Source organism: Gopherus evgoodei, chromosome 1 (genome assembly GCF_007399415.2).
Source record: "Gopherus evgoodei ecotype Sinaloan lineage chromosome 1, rGopEvg1_v1.p, whole genome shotgun sequence".
Taxonomy (NCBI): Eukaryota; Metazoa; Chordata; order Testudines; family Testudinidae; genus Gopherus; species Gopherus evgoodei.
In genome coordinates, this window is record NC_044322.1 from 125102952 (window position 1) to 125122659 (window position 19708).

General features: G+C 41.7%; 1 protein-coding gene across 4 annotated transcripts in view; it reads left to right on the forward strand.

Moving 5' to 3' along the window:
* The first annotated feature begins 425 nt into the window (after positions 1-425).
* LOC115655820 (granulocyte-macrophage colony-stimulating factor receptor subunit alpha-like) overlaps positions 426-19708 on the forward strand; it is a 32525-nt gene continuing 13242 nt past the window's right edge. The window contains exons 1-5 of one of the 4 annotated variants that reach the window (XM_030571741.1): positions 428-603; positions 5946-6129; positions 15664-15781; positions 15970-16103; positions 19440-19566. In XM_030571741.1, coding sequence (XP_030427601.1) covers positions 15697-15781; positions 15970-16103; positions 19440-19566 — 346 coding nt within the window. In that variant the 5' untranslated portion in view covers positions 428-603; positions 5946-6129; positions 15664-15696. Of the gene's footprint in view, positions 604-5945; positions 6130-9732; positions 10103-10228; positions 10342-15663; positions 15782-15969; positions 16104-19439; positions 19567-19708 lie in introns of those variants that run through there. The other 3 variants (XM_030571722.1, XM_030571731.1, XM_030571714.1) reach the window with 3 other exon arrangements.

Consider the following 19708-nt stretch of genomic DNA (forward strand, 5'->3'; position numbering starts at 1 on the left):
TAGTAATAAATACTAATGTTTGTTTCACAGTACAGAGTAGACATTTGTTAAACAGATACACTGAGGTGCCTTGATCCTGTTACACACAATTATACTTCTGTGTTTGCATCGATCCTGTCTGATAAGATACATAGTGGAACAGAAAGCTCTTTTGGGGAGAAGAACTTACAGGCAAAGTATTGTTTGTGGAAGCAGGCTTATTTGTAGGAGATCAATTTTCTATAAGTACGTTTATATCCAATGGTAGACCCAAAGGCACAAATTGACTGGATGAAATGGGAAGAGGGTGTCTTATTAATGAACTTGATGTTCATTTTGTGAGAAATTCTTTATATTCTGCAGATTCCCAGCACTGACTGCCAGGTCCAGGAAAAACATTATATTGTGCAAACAAGGGGATTAAAAAAGTTCCGGAAACTGCAAAGGAAATGACCCAAAGAACTATTTCAATATCAGTCTTGCAACACTTGAATGAGATACTATGCAATGATAAAGTATTGTTGCAGCAGTACGACAGCTTCAGGCTCAAGCATTTCAATCATCTCTGAGGCTCAGACCCAAGACGCTAAGGTAAACGAGATACCAGCCTTTTGCAAGGAGGAGGTAAGCTAGTTTTTGTCTTTTTTTGTTTGTTTGTTTGTTTGTTTGTTTGTTTGTTTGTTTGTTTGTTTGTTTGGGGAGGGGTGATTGTTATTTTTATTTCTCAAGGCTCCTATGACATAACACAAACATTTGCAATGGAAAAAAACCTATATTAGATTGAGTTCATCTACCTCCAAGTGCAGATTTGAGGATGGACTTAGACAAATTTGTGATGACACATAATTATTTATGATTTATGATCTGAAGGATCATAAGAATACATATCTTAATGTGAGTAAAGTGAGTGATCAGATTCCCAGCACTGCCTGCCAAGTCCGGAAAAAACATTTGCAATATTTTCCCTCATCTGTTGGGTTGCTTTATTTTGTCTGACATCTATTTTGTGTATCCAGGAGAAATGTTGCTATCTCTTTCTTCTTTTAAAAAATAATCTAACTGGAAGCATTTGTATGTTGTCTCCTGTACATGGGTTTGGGTTTGGTAAGTTGCAGATCGCTCCATAGAGTGAACCAATTCTAGGAATAGCATGAATTGAATGTACATTTCAATGACTGATAAGTATCCTGGATTTTAATTTTATTTCAATACTTTAATAGTGAATGTTGCACATATATGGTGCTCTTAGAATCTCAACGCAATTTATAACCATCCATTTATCCTCACAACACCTCTGTAAGGTAAGTAGTATTATCTCTATTTTATAAATGGCATTTCTATTTGAGATAGAGAAGTCTGAATGCCATTGTACAAGGCACTGCTAAGCCCTCATTTGGAATTCTGTGTACAGTTCTGGTTACCCATGTTCAAGAAAGAGGAATTCAGCTGGAACAGGTGCAGATTCTATCTTAGAAGGAGAGACTCCAATTGGCTTGTTTAGCCTATCAAAGCAAAGGCTGAGGGGGATATGATTGCTTTCTGTAATTCTAGCCATCAGTAAATTTGGGCTGGAAATTAGAAGCATTACAACTAGGGCTGTTGATTAATCACAGTTAACTCACATCATTAACTCAAAAAAATTAATCGAGATTAATATATTTTAAATGTGATTAATCACATTTTTAATCACACTGTTAGATAAAAGAATATCAATTGAAATTTATTAAATATTTGGAGGCTTTTCTACATTTATATATATATTGTTTCTGTGTTGTAATTGAAATAAACATGTATATTATATTTTATTATAAATATTTGCACTGTAAAAATGATAAACAAAAGAAAAAGTATTTTTCAATTCACCTCATACAAGTACTGTATTGCAATCTCTTTGTCATGAAAGTGCAACTTACTAATGTAGATTTCTTTTTGTTACATAACTACACTCAAAAACAAAACAATGTAAAACTTCAGAGCCTACAAGTCCACTCAGTCCTACTTCTTGTACAGGAGATAATGCTGCCCACTTCTTATTTACAATGTCACCAGAAAGTGAGAACCAGCATTTGTGTGGCAGTTTTATAGCCAGCATTGCAAGGTATTTACATGCCAGATATGCTAAACCAGTGGTCTCCAACCTTTTATGCCCAAGAAGACTTTTGAATTTAAGGGCAATCCAGGATCTATTCCGCCACTTCCCCGAGGCTCTGCCCCTACCCCCAAAGCCCTGCTCTGCTCACTCCATCCCCCCCGTAGCTCTCTCTCCCCTCCCACACTCACTTTCACCAGGATAAGGTAGGGGGTTGGGGTGCAGGAGGGGATATGGGGTGCTGGATCTGGGAGGGGGTCAGGGCTGGGGCAGAGTGTTGGGGGTGCAGGAAGGAGTACAGGGTGCTGGCTCGGGGCACGCCTCAGGGCTGGGTCTTGGGGTGCAGGAGGAGGTATGGGGTGCTGGCTCGGGGATGGGGCTCAGGGCTGCAGTTTGGGCTGCAGCTTCCTGCCGTGCAGCACTCACTTCTAGCGGCTCCCAACTGGCGGCATAGTGTGGCTGTCACTAAGGCAGGCTTCCTGCCTACCCCAGGCCCATGCCACTCCTGGAAGGGGCCAATGTGCCCCTGCAGCACCTGGGGGAAGATGGATGGCAGATGGCCCTGTGTGCTGCACCGCTCTGCAAGCACCACCCCTGCAGCTCCTATTGGCCACAGCTCCCATTTCCTGGCTAATGGGAGCAGCAGAGACAGTGCCTGCAGGCAGGAGCAGTGTGCAGAGAGAAACCCCTGTCCCCGGGGCCATGCTGGCTGCTTCCAGGAGCTGCATGGGATCAAGTCAGGCAATTAATTGTGCAATTAATCATGCTTAATTTTTTAATCATTTGACAGTGCCTAATTATAACCATCAGAAGATAGTGGTTCTGGAACAGCGTCCCGATAAGAGTAGTGGGGGAAAGAAACCTGAATGGTTTCAAAATGGAGTTTATTAATGGGATTATAAGCTGGGGCTGCCTGTGATAACAGCAAACTGGACTTGATGATGCAGGAGGTCCCTTCCAGGTCTATGTTTGTATAGTCTTTTATATGTGTAAAACAGGCATGAGTGACTGCCCAAGGTTGCACAGCTGGTCAGTGGCAGACCTAGGAATTAGAATTTAAAAGTAGGTCTTCCATCTCTTTCTCTCTCCACAGATGGCGTTTTCTCAGTAAAGACCTAATAGAAATGAGTTTGTCGATATTTGCTCCCATATGAAAGCCAAGCTGATCCTACTTATCCAGTGATAGCGGCCACAGTAATGTTAGTCCTCATTACTTGAAAGTTGCATATAGGGCTATTGGAATCAGTTAATCACTATTTTATAATCTCACCAAAGGAGAACCAGAATCAATCTGTGGAAAATGGACACATCCATTCCAGCAGGATGGCACCTATTAAGAACTAACATTTCCAAGATCCTTTCCCATCTTAGCCTGGGTCTTGAGGGGAAGCTGAGTTAGATTTGGATTATTATTTTCATGTCACTGCATCCACCACGTCCCTTTCACTCTACCAATAATACTTGTCTTGGTGCCCTGTTTGGACACTTTTCCCACAAGCATCTCCACATTTTCCTCTGTGCCTTTCCCTAAGCATGGAACACCTTTTCTTACCTGATCCTTTTCATACTGAAGTCCCTCCTGAAGACCCACTTCTATTGTAGTGGTAGTAATCAGCCGACAAGAAACTAAGCAGCTGATTGTGGCAAGGTTGGGAGTTACCTGGGAAAAGTCGATATATTTTATACTAGTTTAAAAAAACCCAAACCTTGCTTTAACATGAGTGCCCAATCAGAACGTGGCTAATTACCACCTTACCACACTGCTTGTGTGCTGTACATCCTTCCCCTACCCTCCATCTTGCTGTTTGGTCCTCTTTGTTTTGTCTGCTTCAGAGTGTAAGTTCTCCTTTTGCTTAGCAAATTGTGGGTGCTTCTGAAAACATATAAATAATAATAGTAATAAGGCTTGTCTACACTTAAAATGCTGAAGCAGCGCAGCTCACCACTGCAGCTGGGCCGCTGTAGCACTTCAGTTAAAAGTCTACCTTCACCAACAGGAAGGGCTCTCCCACTGGCCTAGCACTGTCTACACTGGGGTTAGGTCGGTTTGATGGCACCGCTTCTGGATATGGATTTTTCACACCGCTGAGCGAAGTTGTTCTACTGGCCTAATTTCCTAATATAGACCAGCCCATCATTAATCACAGAAGGTAACATATAAATGCAAGGTTTCAAAGAGGGCAGTATGTACATTACGAATGCAGTGCAAGTCCATAGCTCTTCCATTTATTTGTGCATTTTATTTATTTTGATTTAAATTTTTCCAAGGCCTCTCTCCAGCTTTGGGTCACCTGGAGGTTATTTAAAACAACAGTCCATCCAAAGAATAATCACACAAGGGGCAACCCATAGTCCACACATCACAAAATGAAATGATATACAAAGGAATATCCCACCCACGACCCCCATCCCATTCAAACGTTATACCCTCCCTGAAAGCCCCAGTAGATAGATGGCCTTTGCAGCAGATCCTAACAGACTCAGGACTAGAGCTGGGTGAAATTTTTTAGTCAAAACTTTTATTTGATGAAAACTGCAGATGTGGCTAAAATGAAATGTTCAGCTTTGGGTCAAGTGAAATATTTCATGTAACCTGAAATTATTATTTATTTTTTGATTCCCCAAACATTTCAAAAAGATCATTTTGGCATGACTCACGATGATTTGATTTTATTCTTTGAAATTGTCATTGAACTTTCCACTCAGGCTATCAGCAGAACAAGGGAAACAATTGCCAGAGCCAAGAGGCTCTCACTGAAAATTCGCTCCAGCAGCTCGCTCTAGTTTACCCTGAGGGGGTTCCAGCTAGTCATGCCTCTGCTGACAATATTAACCGGGCAGGGAAGTGCTCTATTTCAGGCAGACTCTAGAGATGCCAGTGCTACACCAATAATGGCCAGTTAGTTATAAAGGAGCCCTGTTTACACTAGTATTGTACCAATAGCTGACTCAAAGTGATGCAGGGCCTTGCTCCTCACCATGAGCCAACTGTAAAAGGAGTCATGATACTTGTAAGGTTGCTAAGGTGAAACAGGGACTTTTTGTGGCCTTGTATTCACCCCATAATACATTATTTAAAAAAAGAAGAATGAACTTTTAAAGGCCCCAGGATTACCCCAGTGAATTCCGAACATGTCCTGATCAAGAGAGTGGAGTTTACTCTTTGTTCAGTGGTGGGGCAAAGTCCATTCTGCCTGTGAACGTTTCCAACAGCAGCATCATAAAATCCTGCACTGTGCTTGCAAAATCATGGCTAGCATCATGGTGGATGAGCTAAGCAAGGGGAGAGTGAGATTTTGAAGGTAGGTGAGGAATGACAAGGGGAAATAAAGAGGAATAAAAACAGAGTAAAAAGAAACAAGAAATTAGGGAGGGAAGGGAAAGAGGGACTGAGTGGGATGCAGATGAGCAAGAGAGCGATGGTTAGGAAGAGCTGAGAAGAGGGACCAACAGTATCTAAGATTCCTGAACACATCATTGGAGAGAGATAGAAAACATCTTTTGTGTCCAATTTTCACAACTTTCTGATCAGCTCTATCACTCTGTGTGATTTGTACTGAAGTTTTAGCAAACTCTCATCCCAGCAGCTGTGTCCATATTGTTGCCACATAATGATATCATATGAATGATTCTGCAGTGTTTAAAAAGAGATGGTCTCTGCAATGGTCTGCCTGCACTGCAATAACAGTATATCTTAGCTGTCCCAACCTAGGTTTAACATGGCTTTGAAGAACAGTAGGTACGAAACTACTCTCCCTGAAATGCGGGGTGCCCTGTGGAAATGTTTAAGGTTCTAATATAGCTTGAGGATATGGCTATAGTTCTGTCTGCACTACAAAATTGTAATGAGTTGTAACCAGTTGTCATGGATCTACAGGGACTGTGCTATGCCCCAGACTTGAAGTAGTCTCCTGGGAGTACCTCTTCAGTGCCTCATGGCCCCAAGGAGTCCCACTTTCCTCCAGGATAGGCCGCACAGCCTCAATACCACTGAGATCGGACCTTCAGGCTCCACCCCTCCCGTTTCTCACCGTGAGCTCTGAACAGAGAGTCTGACTAAGGTAGACATATGTTGAAAGACATTTTACCCTCTTCAGGGATCAATGTCCTTCATTAAGTATTTACAACAACACCAGGCATCCTTTTTAAAATGGGATGAGCTTTAAGAGTCAACTGGAAAACAGCGTTGGGAAGTCCTTAGGCTAGGAAAGAGAGACAAAAGTAAGACAGAGTTCATACTGGCTGAAGCCAGGGCTCCACCAACCCCGTCTGCCCTAGAATCCCCCCCCCTCTCTTTCTCCCCCCTTTGACTCTGAGTCCTGAATGGCTCCTGTGTAACAATCCCAAGCCCAATGGGGAGAGGCTTCCAGAGTATTTTCACTTTCAGCACATTTCTCCTGAAATGGTTTTAAATTGTACTGTAGAAAGGTCTTAAGAAAAACAATTCACAGAATAAAAAACTCATATTTCCGTTTCCTTGATTTTGCGATATTAACCTCCCCTGAGAGCAATTAAAATCTTATGTAAGAGAAGAACTTTTTTTATCATGACCAAAAATTCCAGTAATTAGTGTTGTTTCTTTGTACTGTAGTTGTTTTTCTAAAGAGAAAAAGGAGAAAATCTCCATAACAGCAAAACAGGTACTGAAGGAAAGAAAAGTTTTCTCCTCCTACAACAGTGATACTCAGACTTCAGACTTCAGTAATTCAGGAGCCAAATTAGTGAGTGTTCCTTAGATTTCGGCATCACCCAAAAGAGCCACAGTTGTGTGAATTCATTGTTTCATTGACTCTAGTACAATATATTCATATTTAAACAGGATTAAATTCATAAATTAAACAGGATATTAAATGACAGGGGAAATATATATATATATATATATTTCTCATAGCAGAATGACTGACCAAGTATTATTTTATCAAATGCAATTGGTTAATAACATAGTAAAAGCATCTGGATTGGTTAGTAACTTGGACTGGTTAATTATTAAATCACATCATGTTTTAATATCATATGCTGCAGAGAGACACAGGAGACACATTAAAGAGCCACTACTGCTCGCAAGCCTCAGTCTGAGTATCGATGTCTTTGAGGAAATTCAGTTTCCTATGAGAGGAGTGAAATAATGGAGCTCTTGTTTAGTATTCCATAATTAGCCACTCCGAACTAAATTCAGATGCGAGTCTAGCTGACTCTTAGGGAGTCTAAGCAGGTGTAACATGGGTCTGCTCAGTGTTGTTACACAAACTTAGACTTGCACCTACTTGCCAATATGTTATTTACACTCTTACACATTCCCTCTCGATCTGGCCCACTGAGTCCAAGGCACTAAAGTCTTAGCATGAACTTAATTTCATTGGGACTGTTCATGCAGGTGAAATTAAGCAGATGTGTAAATTTTTGCAGGATCAAAGCCATAACAAGAGTAGAAAAGGGGTCAGAAGAGAGAGATGTAGCAGAATAATGAGCAGATGAAAGAAGGCTGTAAGATAAGTGGAGGTCTGATCTACCTCTACCTTCCTATTAAAGTGCAAAAATAACCCTTTCAATATTAAACAGTCTGGAGAGCACAGTGAAAGTTTTGTGTGTCTCTCTTTTTTTCTTTTTACTAAATTTAGACCAGAACTTAAATCTGAAATCCAAATCCAGTTTACACCCAGCAACCCCATTAAAACATAAACTTCCAAACTTCAAAATGTATTACTTACTGGATATGAGGCAAAATAGCTGCTTGTCATTTACTAGTAGTTATTTAGAATTGCTCAGAATTGTTTAATATTTGTTAAAAATTACTCCATTTCTAAATACTTACTCCCAGCAAACTTATTACTTAGCATCTATTAGTGATTGCCTAGAATCATTTAATCACTAATAAATGACAAGAAAATAGTTTACTGAGGATTGGTAATATAAACCTAAGTCATTTCTAACAGATACTGAGTAACTCCAGATAATTTTTGTTGGGAATTACTTAGTGATTTTTAAGTAGTTAATTCTGATTTGTACTAAAGCAATCACTTCCTGCAAATCTGCAAATATCAAAAATGATTAAGTGAACACAAGTAAGAAATATTTTATAAACAAAAAGGAATTTTGTAGGACCTCGGAGTACAGAGGCAATGCGGTGGCTCTGAGCACAGCTGGGAGAAATGTAGAGGGAAGACTTCATTGGTTTAGAGGGGCGGGCTGCAGAAGGTGTAGAAAGGGAAGATTCCCATGTTAGTCTGTAGTCTCCGCTTTTCCTGAACCCTTAAACAGGGGATTTGCAGGGATATAGCTCTGTGCATCCTGATCCTGGTTGCTGCTAAGGGGCTCACAGTGCAAGAGATGCTTTCAGAGATAACCCTCTGGCTGTCTTTGCACTGGGCAGGGTCTGTGTAAGGGATGTTTTAAAAAAGTATGCTGCAGCCAAGTGGCCCCAAGGGGGTGTTCTGGTAGCTGGAGAGCAACATTGTGTAGGAAAAACCTGCTCACAGTACTTTTCTTCCAACCATACTGCTACTCATAGATTGGGGATTGACATAGGAGCTACCACACTAGGTACCTCCTAAATTGGTGTAATTTCCCCACAGATAGCTAGGGATGTGGGGTAAGACAGTTATCTGGGGGAGAGTGCCCTCTCCCTCCCCAAATTTGTGTGACAAAGATTCAAAGGGTACAACAGGCCATGTCTGTAGCAGCTTGCCTGACTTTCACTTCCATTCTTTGAAGTTCCCTTTGGGGAAGCCACTAGGAGCAGTGCTGCGAAAAGCCATCAGAAAGCTGGAGATTGGGGAGGGCAGAATGATGGAGGCAAGAGACCTCCATGGGGATGGCCTCTGTCTCGGCAGACCCTCTGAGATTGGTGGGGAGCTGAGTCATTTGCAGCTCCTGAAGAGAGATCATCTCCACTCATCCCTCATGGAAGCAGTCCAAGAAAATTTAATGCAGCAATACATGGATACTTGGTCTGATTAGAATTGAGAAACTGTTGAACTGAATTTCTTCAAATAGTTTGTTCCTTAGATTTCACAAAGATTTACAAAAATAGCCAATGTTTGAATGGTTGTTCAGGAATTCTGGAGATTTCTGTATGCAAAGTTCCTGATTGAGATCTTTGGAACAAATATATTTTCAGCTCTAGAGTATTTTGTAAGAGAAAGTGATAAGGAACTGAAAAGGAGGATTTCTAATGGAAGGGATAAAACAGTGAAGTCAATGACAAATAGCAGTGCATAGAAATATAGATAATTTCACCATCCATGGGTGGAGGAGCCATACCAAAAATTAAGCACTGTAGAAAGCGGATTTTTTAATAAAAAAAGAAGGAGCTAGTCAAAAAGTCCCTTTAAGTCAAAAGTGAAAAAGTGAAAATCCTTAGATCTAGTATGGAGGTTATTTATTTAATAAAGACAAAGGCAACTATGAATGGTCTTAAACAAAAAAGCAGGTAGATAAGAAAAAAATATGGCAAGATGCAAGATTTTATTTCTCCACACAAATTGCCTTCAGAAAATAGAAATCTATCCAAATGAAGTCAGTTGAAAGCAGTATAAACTATGACAGGTAAGTGGGCTAAATCAGATTTTAAATCGCAGTTGGTGAAGACATTTAAAAACTAAGAAATAATTTAAATTTGTCAAAAGCAGGGTATCTATGAATGAATTGGTGTGTCCACTCAACTACCAGGGAGTAAAGGGAGTAATTAAGGAGGAAAAGGACATTGCAAAGAACAAAATGATTTCTTTGCATCACAATTCACCAGAAAGGATCCTGAGGGGACATTTATTCTTTGCAGGTAATAAAGATGAGGTACTGAAAGAGACTGAGGTGTAAAAAGAGATGGTGCTGGAACAAATTGATAAACTAAGGAGCAATAAGTCATCTGGATGAGAGGGCACACACCCAAGAGGAAGAATCAAGTGGCTGGGAGGCTAATGAGTATGCAATTGCTCATTAAAATTTGCTATTATACTAGAGGGCACCACTCTTTCAAAAATAGTACTAAGGGAGATACAAGGAATTCGAAATTGGGAAATCTCACTTCAGTCCCAGGTAAATACGTTGAAACTGCAATAAAAAAACAGAATTAAAATAGACCTGTATGAACATGTTAGGTTCAAAGGACAAGCTTCTGAAAAGGGAAAATCATGCCTCTCTGATTTACTATAACGTTTTCAGCATGTCAACAGAAGTAATAAAGAAGAAGCAGATGGTGTAATACATTTGGACCTTCAAAAAGCCTGTGACAAAGTCTCTCGCGGAAGACTCTTAAAATAACTAAAGTGTCCAAGGTGAGGATTGAGTATTCCTGGATCAGAAACCAAGAGGCAAGAAACAAAGTAGAAAACACCATTCTGACAAGTTACAGTTACATACTAGGACTAGTATTCTTTAATATGTTTAATAACATTCTGGAAAAGAGGATGAAGAGTGAGGTGACCACATTTGAAAGTGGCACAAAATTCTTTAGGTTAGTCAGGACAGAGAGAAGGGTCAGGAACCTTCTGTCAGAGACAGGACTGTCAGAGACATTCAGGGCAGCAGATGAAGCTCACTGCAGCAAATGCAAGATAGTGCACATTGGAAGGAATAATGCTAATCTCAGTTCCTCATTTCTGAGTTCAAAATTAACTATAACCAGTGTGGATAGTCCTTTGCTCAATATGCATCAATGGTCAAAAAAGCAAACCATATGTAAGGACATAAAAGTAGAGGGAAAGAAAATGATACTGAAAATATTATAATGCATTTATATAAACCAATAATATGCCTTCACTTGGAATACTGTGTTCAGTTCCAATCATCTTCTCTGAAAAGAAATTGACCGATTCAAAGAATTCAATTATAATCAGAGCCATGAAAAGATTCCCATAGAAGGAGATTGAAAAGACTAAGAATGTTTCAAGTAGACAGGAAAGGAATAAGAGGGAAAATGAAATAATAGATGGCATCAAGAATAATAATACCTAATGTTAGAGGGCTTTCCCTTCATCCCGTCCACTGGTTCTTGTCATGCACATGGAAAGCAGAAGACAGAAGTACAGAAGTCCCAAGTACAGGCAATTTAATGTTTATTGGGATTAGTTCCAAGCAAGCATATATACCACAACTCTGATGCCACAGTCTTGTTTCCCAGTGTCCTGTTCCCAGTTCTGATGCTGCAGAGCATTTACCCCATGTCCCCCTTCCCAGCTCTGATGCTGCAGAACCTTACTATGTCCCTCTTCCCACCTCCACTCCCTATTCCCTATTTCCTATTCCTTCTTCTTAGCAGGCTCAAACATACCGGCAATGCATGCCCACAGTCCCACCTCTTACAATTTATGGTCATGTTCTGTTTTGGAGGGACGTGGGTCTGGGTCTTGGTCCCATGGGAGGCGTAAAGATTGAGGTATTGCTCTGGCCAAGGCCAGGCCTTTCTTTGGCTTTTAATGTGTCTTATGCCTGACCACCCTTGCTCCTCCTAACTGGTTGCTTGATCTTGGCTTGATCATAATACAATAACATTCAACATCCCTGTGGTGGAAAGAACACCTCAACAGCCCAACACTGTGGCATTTAATTTCAAAAGGGGGAACTATACAGAAATGAGGGGGTTAGTTAAACAAAAGTTAAAAGGTACAATGACTTATGTGAAATCCCTGCAAGTTGCATGGGCCCTTTTTAAAGACACCATAATAGAGGCCCAACTTCAATGTATACCCCTGTAGCGAGGGGGCTCCACTCCCCCATGCTCCTGAGGAGAACAGGCCAGAAAGGGCATGGCCATGGGCAGAGCCCCCGCCGCCTGTCCCTACCCACCAGAAGTCAAGGGGCGGGACCGGAAGTACAAAAGCCCGGCCCCAGCGCTCAGTTAGGAGGAGGCTGCCAGAGAAGGCAGAAGCTAGGGCCCGAGCTCCCACTGGGCCCGGCCTACCCCGTGCCAAGTACCCGGAGAGGTACTGGCCTGACCTCCCCTGGGGCCAGTACTCAGAGGAGCCGACTCAGCGGTCCGACGCTCGGCCTGTGGAAAAGCTGTCTGGACCTCCCAACGCCCAATACCCCGAGGAGTGGACTGAACCTCCTGACACCGGACCCCCTGAGGAACCCATGGTCTGGGACCCCCCGGACGATGCCAGCAGAGGGCAGCTACCCAGTGAGGGGGAGGTTGGAAGTGACCCGGGGGCAGCCGACCCCAATCAGGCTGCAGGCTCACCTGAGCCAATGTCAGTGTTTTTCGGTCAGGATTCCCCACTGACCGTCAACGGTGTTAACCGCTGCTAGGGACCCGGGCTGGAACGCAGTGGAGTGGGAGGGCCTGCGTTCCCCCTGGCACCCCTCCAAGGGTGGCAGACTCTCCCTCCCCGGACCTGTGGAGGCTATATACTGTTCCCCTGTGCTCAGCCCCACTGACGAGGCCTGAGCCTAAACTGTGTGTGTTGCCCCGCCCTGCCCAAGGGCCTAGGCATACTTATATACTGTTACCTTGTCGCTCAGTACCTGCTGAAAGGCCTGAGCGTAGACTCTGTGTGTTGCCCCGCCCTGCCTAAGGGCCTGGCCCACTGGCTAACTGTTGTGGGTTCACTCCGTCCCACAGCAAGGGACGGTCCCCGAGTCGACAGAGCGCGGTGAGCCGATGTGGCTCCCCTCCGCCCGCAAGGAGGGTTGAGCCCTGGCGCCGCTCTCCAACCACCCCAAATTAAGAAACACAGTAAAAGAACTAAAAAAGAGCCACTGTGGCTTAACAACCATGTAAAAGAAGCAGTGAGAGATAAAAAGACTTCCTTTAAAAAGTGGAAGTCAAATCCTAGTGAGGCAAATAGAAAGAAGCACAAACACTGCCAGCTTAAGTGCAAGAGTGTAATAAGAAAAGCCAAAGAGGAGTTTGAAGAACGGCTAGCCAAAAGCTCCAAAGGTAATAACAAAATGTTTTTTAAGTACATCAGAAGCAGGAAGCCTGCTAAACAACCAGTGGGGCCCCTTGACGATCGAAATACAAAAGGAGCGCTTAAAGACGATAAAGTCATTGCGGAGAAACTAAATGGATTCTTTGCTTCAGTCTTCACAGCTGAGGATGTTAGGGAGATTCCCAAACCTGAACTGGCTTTTGTAGGTGACAAATCTGAAGAACTATCACAGATTGAAGTGTCACTAGGGGAGATTTTGGAATTAATTGATAAACTCAACATTAACAAGTCAGGACCAGATGGCATTCACCCAAGAGTTCTGAAAGAACTCAAACATGAGGTTGCAGAACTATTAACTACGGTTTGTAACCTGTCCTTTAAATCGGCTTCAGTACCCAATGACTGGAAGTTAACTAATGTAACGCCAATATTTAAAAAGGGCTCTAGAGGTGATCCCAGCAATTACAGACCGGTAAGTCTAACATTGGTACCGGGCAAATTAGTTGAAACAATAGTTAAGAATTAAATTGTCAGACACATAGAAAAACATAAACTGTTAAGCAATAGTCAACATGGTTTCTGTAAAGGGAAATCGTGTCTTACTAATCTATTAGAGTTCTTTGAAGGGGTCAACAAACATGTGGACAAGGAGGATCCAGTGGACATAGTGTACTTAGATTTCCAGAAAGCCTTTGACAAGGTCCCTCACCAAAGGCTCTTAAACGTAAATTAAGCTGTCATGGGATAAAAGGGAAGGTCCTTTCATGGATTGAGAGCTGGCTAAAAGACAGGGAAAAAGGGTAGGAATTAATGGTAAATTCTCAGAATGGGGAGGGGTAACTAGTGGTGTTCCCCAAGGGTCAGTTCTAGGACCAATCCTATTCAATTTATTCATAAATGATCTGAAGAAAGGGGTAAACAGTGAGGTGGCAAAGTTTGCAGATGATACTAAACTACTCAAGATAGTTAAGACCAAAGCAGATTGTGAAGAACTTCAAAAAGATCTCACAAAACTAAGTGATTGGGCAACAAAATGGCAAATGAAATTTAATGTGAATAAATGTAAAGTAATGCACAATGGAAAAAATAACCCCAACTATACATACAATATGATGGGGGCTAATTTAGCTACAACGAGTCAGGAAAAAGATCTTGGCGTCATCGTGGATAGTTCTCTGAAGATGTCCACACAGTGTGCAGAGGCGATCAAAAAAGCAAACAAGATGTTAGGAATCATTAAAAAGGGGATAGAGAATAAGACTGAGAATATATTATTGCCCTTATATAAATCCATGGTATGCCCACATCTCGAATACTGTGTACAGATGTGGTCTCCTCACCTCAAACAAGATATTCTAGCACTAGAAAAGGTTCAGAAAAGAGCAACTAAAATGATTAGGGGTTTGGAGAGGGTCCCATAAGAGGAAAGATTAAACAGGCTAGGCCTCTTCAGCTTGGAAAAGAGGAGACTAAGGGGGGATATGATAGACGTATATAAAATCATGAGTGATGTGGAGAAAGTGGATAAGGAAAAGTTATTTACTTATTCCAATAATACAAGAACTAGGGGTCACCAAATGAAATTAATAGGTAGCAGGTTTAAAACAAATAAAAGGAAGTTCTTCTTCACACAGCGCACAGTCAGCTTGTGGAACTCCTTACCTGAGGAGGTTGTGAAGGCTGGGATTATAACAATGTTTAAAAGGGAACTGGATAAATTCATGGTGGCTAAGTCCATAAATGGCTATTAGCCAGGAAGGGTAAAGAATGGTGTCCCTAGCCTCTGTTCATCAGAGGATGGAGATGGATGGCAGGAGAGAGATCACTTGATCATTGCCTCTTAGCTTCACTCCCTCTGGGGCACCTGTCATTGGCCACTGTCGGTAGACAGATACTAAGCTAGATGGACTTTTGGTCTCACCCAGTATGGCCGTTCTTATGTTCTTATAATTAAAAAATGAAATAGAGACTGAGTGAGAGAGTTTGTGACTGACTCTACAGTCCAGCGATTAGGGCAGTCAGAGGAGAGGTGGGAAACCCAAAGTCAAATCCCTTCTCCACATCTGGCAGAGGGAAGAACTGAACTGGGATCTCCCACCTGAGTGTCTTAACCACAGGGCTAAAGGTTATAAAGCTACCACCACCTCTATTTTGTGTAGAATTAGGAGGGTACTTCTGCCATTCTTGCAAACAACAGCTTAGGTTCCTGACTCCAGGAGAAGGGTACATGGCTGCACATCCCAAGCAGAGATAGGTGCTCCCTTCCAGCCTAGATTTAGGCATCTAACTCCCTGAAAGGAGCAGAACACATCCCTCTCCTCTGCATCTGCTATTGGCTATTGTCCAGCTTGGTTCCTAGCATGCAGGCTTTCATGGATCCCATTCTTAGGCAGCTGGCTTCCTCATGCATTGTACAGAAAGCTTAGTTGCCTAACCCAGAGTTTGTGAATTCTACTGAGTGGCGAGGCACCACAATAAGTGTGTGCCTTGAGACTAGAGGACCTAAGCAACCAGCCCAAAGTCAAAGTGACAAAGAAGGGGCCTGAACCCCAGTCTCCTAAGTAGCAGCACAATGCCTTAGCTACTGGGCCTTGTTGCTGGTGCATATGTGTGATATATTTCACTGATTCTCGTGACTAATTAAAACAGTCTTTGATTCTATCCTTAAAAGAAAGCAAGCTTTACAGAAACCTAAGTGTGCTTTGGCATCTGTTTCTTCTCTTGTAGGTTTCATTCCTGTCTATTTCCAAGGACAAGAGGATGGCTGCCACTCTAGGACTTATTTCCATGCTTTGTTGCGTCATGTTATTTCCTAGGTTACATGCTGTCATTTTGTATACAGAGTGTAAGTATAATACTTTAATTGAGATAATCTAAAAGACTGGGTTTAATTCATCTCACTCACCTGGACATTTGCCCATCCAGTTATGCTATGTGTTGTCATAGCAGGCCTGCTTAATACTAGCCTCTGTACTTGAAAACTTTGAAAAATCTTATTGCATTCTCTCTGATATTAACTCATAAAACTTTCAGCAAACTCATCATCCTCACCCATTGCCAACTTGACGCTGAATCCCGAAAAACTAAAGCTGACCTGGGACAGCAGTGTCACTGTTACTGAATACATCTGTTCTATGAAAGTAGGCAAGAGAGTAGTATGGAAAACGGTAAGTTTTCTATTTACTTATTAACAGAATAATTAACTGTACTTTTTTTCCTTTTATTTACTCCATCTATTGACAAAACATATAAACCATCTCCCCCGATATAACGCAGTCCTCAGGATCCAAAAATCTTACCATGTTATAGGTGAAACCTCATTATATCAGGGTGGAGGTGTACGTATCACTTGTAGTATTACAAAAACCTAGAAAATGACAATATATTTCCAGAGTTCTTGGGGACTTTTATTATATATATTACAGCAGGTTCGGTTCCCAGTGAGGTACAGCATCTGAAGGAACCAACTAGAAACACCCCTTAGTCCAATGTCATTCAATATTTTTATCATCATTCAATATTTTTATCAATGATCTGGAAAAAAATGTAAATTTAATGCTGGTAAAAACTGTTGGAATAGTACATAATAAGGATAGGTCAGTTATACAGAGAGCTGTAGATGACTGGAGGAAGTGGGATCATTTGAACAACATGCATTTTAATGCAATGTAATGCAAAGTTATACACTTAGGAACACAGAATGTAGTCACATTTACAGAATGAGAGACTCTATCCTAGAAAACAGTGACTCTGAAAAGGATATTGGGTTAATGTTAAAAACCAGTTGCCAGTGCAACACTGTGCCACAGGTATGTCTACACAGCAACAGAGAGGTGCAGTTCCTAGTACAGGTACATATTCACACCCTAGCTCTGCTTGTGCTAATGCTTAAGAATAGCAGTCTGGCTTTGGCAGCATAGGTGACATATTGGGCTAGGCACACAAATACAATCCTGCCCAGTCTCCAGGCAGCTAGACTGACCCATTGTCCATACAACCATAGCCCCACTACTATTCTTAGATGCTAGCTTGAGCAGAGATAGCATGAGTATAATTTCCAGCATGAGCAGACAAACTTCCCAGCTGCTGTGTAGACATACTCTGAGCACTAATGCGATTATTGGAAATATAAGCAAGAGAATATTGAATAGGCAGAGGGTGCTCTGTGTACAGCATTGGTGAGATTGTTACTGGAATATTGTGTCCAGTTCTGGTGTCACCATTTCAAAAGATGCTGAAAATTGAAGAGTTCAGGATAGAGCTACATGAATGATCTGAGGTCTGGGAAACCTGCTTTGCTGGAAAAGACTTAGAGTATATCTATACTACAAACGTAAGTCGACCTATATTAGGGTGACTTATAGCCACTGCAGTAATTACATGTCCACACTAGCCTCCCTTGGTCAGTGGTGCGCGTCCTCATGAGGAGCGCTTCCACTGACCTAAGAGAGGCAGTGTGGGGAACTGAGCCATTAGTGAGCTCGCTCTACTTAGCTTATCAAAGAGAAGATTAAGAGGTGACTTGATCAGTCTATATCTACCTATAGGGGGAGAAATCTTCTAATAATATAGAGCTCATTCATTTAGCGGGCACCTTTCTTTGAAGCATTGACTGCTGGCCACTCTCAGAAACAGGAGACGGGGTCAGATGGATAACTGGTCTGATCCAATAAAGAAATTCCTAGCACACATTCTTGTGATCCACTGCATCTGGTAGATATAGAAAAAGCACAAACGTCCTCCTGATGACAGCATATCTTTTTATAAAGGACTGTTTGGAGACAGTGGCTGTCAGAGAGCAACTTTATTTGTTTTACATCTTGCTCTTTCTCTGACTGGCCAGCAGCACTGTTGGTGTTAGCCTTATTTTGAGAATTAGAGAATTTACTGAAATGTTTGCCTGGAACAAGGAGGAAAAGGTTTTGTTTAGAACTTCCTGGATACCTTAGTGTGTGAAGGTTCCCTATGCAGGAATAAGCCATGTAGAGGAGTAGAAAGTCTGGAATGATTCATTTGCAAAATTTCCTCTTTTCTGTTTGGCTGTGGGGTTTGCCCTCACATAGAAGTAGCTGGTGATTTGGCCAGATCCTCAGATACACACAAATTCCTGAGAATCCACGGGAGGGAAGGGGTGTTCAAGCAGAAGGCCCTTGATTCCAAACTGTCACACAACCCTTTTCTGCACAGCCCCTGCAGATTACCAAATTACCAAATTCTGTTTGGCTTGCTTGTGTTTGGCCAAGTGAGACCTTTCAGAGCTGAAGGATGGTCTAGGAGCTAGGGCACTAACTTTGTCTCTGCTCTGCCGCAGACTTTCTGTGTGACCTTGGTCATGTAACTTAGTCTTTCTGTGCCTCAGTTCCCAACTATGAAATGGAAACACTCACTAGCTTATGAGGCAATCAGATGCTACAGTGATGGGGGCCATATCACTACCTAAGATAGCTAGTTACTCTGAGACTGATTCTGCCCAGGGAGAGGTCAAATCTCATGATGGGGAGTAGGCCACAGGGAATATAGCTCTTGCTGTGAATGCATGATAAACACAAGAGACTCCTGTTTACATTTTTTTAAAAAGAACAAATAAAACCTTACCTTTACAACTCTATGAGTCATTACTGCTTCCATTCTACATTCAAATAGGAGCTGCCTTCCCCATATACCAGGATGCATTTTCAACATTTCAGCTTCCTCATGTACTGATTTTCATTTTCCAAGACTATGATCTCAAAGGGGATCATAACGCTGATTTCTTGGTGTTTGAGAATTTTTCATTTAAAAATGATGGTCCTGAGTCCTGTCTGTGCCACTCTAGTTTATTCTGATGTAACTGTTGGATGTAAAACTGCAGTAATATAGTAGTGAATTAAGGCCAACATTGCTAATCTTTCTGGGTATGAAGATAAGCTCCAGAATATAAATTGTTTCAATAATTTTTAACATATATTGTTGCTCAAATCTACAGACAGCAAACATTTTATAATTCTTGGGACAACAACAAACTTTTGGAAGACTTTTGATAATGCATACAATAGTTTTGCAAATTCATGGGGAAACTATTAAACATTCAGGCTCAGAACCTTCCCCAGGAAGTCATTCACAGAGGGAATCCTCTGGATGCAGATCTACCCTTGCCTTTCCAGAGGGAGCTTGCTGCTACAATCATTTGATCCCTGCAAAAGCTTCTAAATTCTTTGTTAAGAAATTCCATGGAGTCAGGTGGGAGGGCACTAGAGGAAAGGTTACTGATTGAACCCTATGGCACCTCTCTCTGTAGATCCCCTAGACTTCTCTGCAGAAATATGAGAGGCAATTCATGCAGCTGGAACTGTGCAAACAAAGACCTTAATGCTGAAAAGACTTACACCTCTGCTTAACTTTACACACTGTGAGACATCCTACTGGTCTCAATTGACTTAAGTTTGGACTTTTCCCATAGTTAGAAACAGTTAAAACTGGGAAGGAAAAACAAAGGATTAATACAAGTGCATATTATTTTTCAGGTGTACAATAAAACCTGCATGTTTAGCATGAGCCAAGCTAAGCCTATACATAAAGGGGCATTGTTTCAAGTTCAAGCAACGTACAACCACACTTTCTATTCAGGAGAAGGCAGATTCATTCCTCAAGGTAATGTATTAGTGTTTGTGAAAAGTTTTGTCTATCTGCAATATTTTGAGAAAAGAAAACGTCAGAATACATTTCATTCTAGAAGTTATCATTGATTTCATTTTTTATTACAAATGCTTTTGCAAATCTGCTCCAATTATGC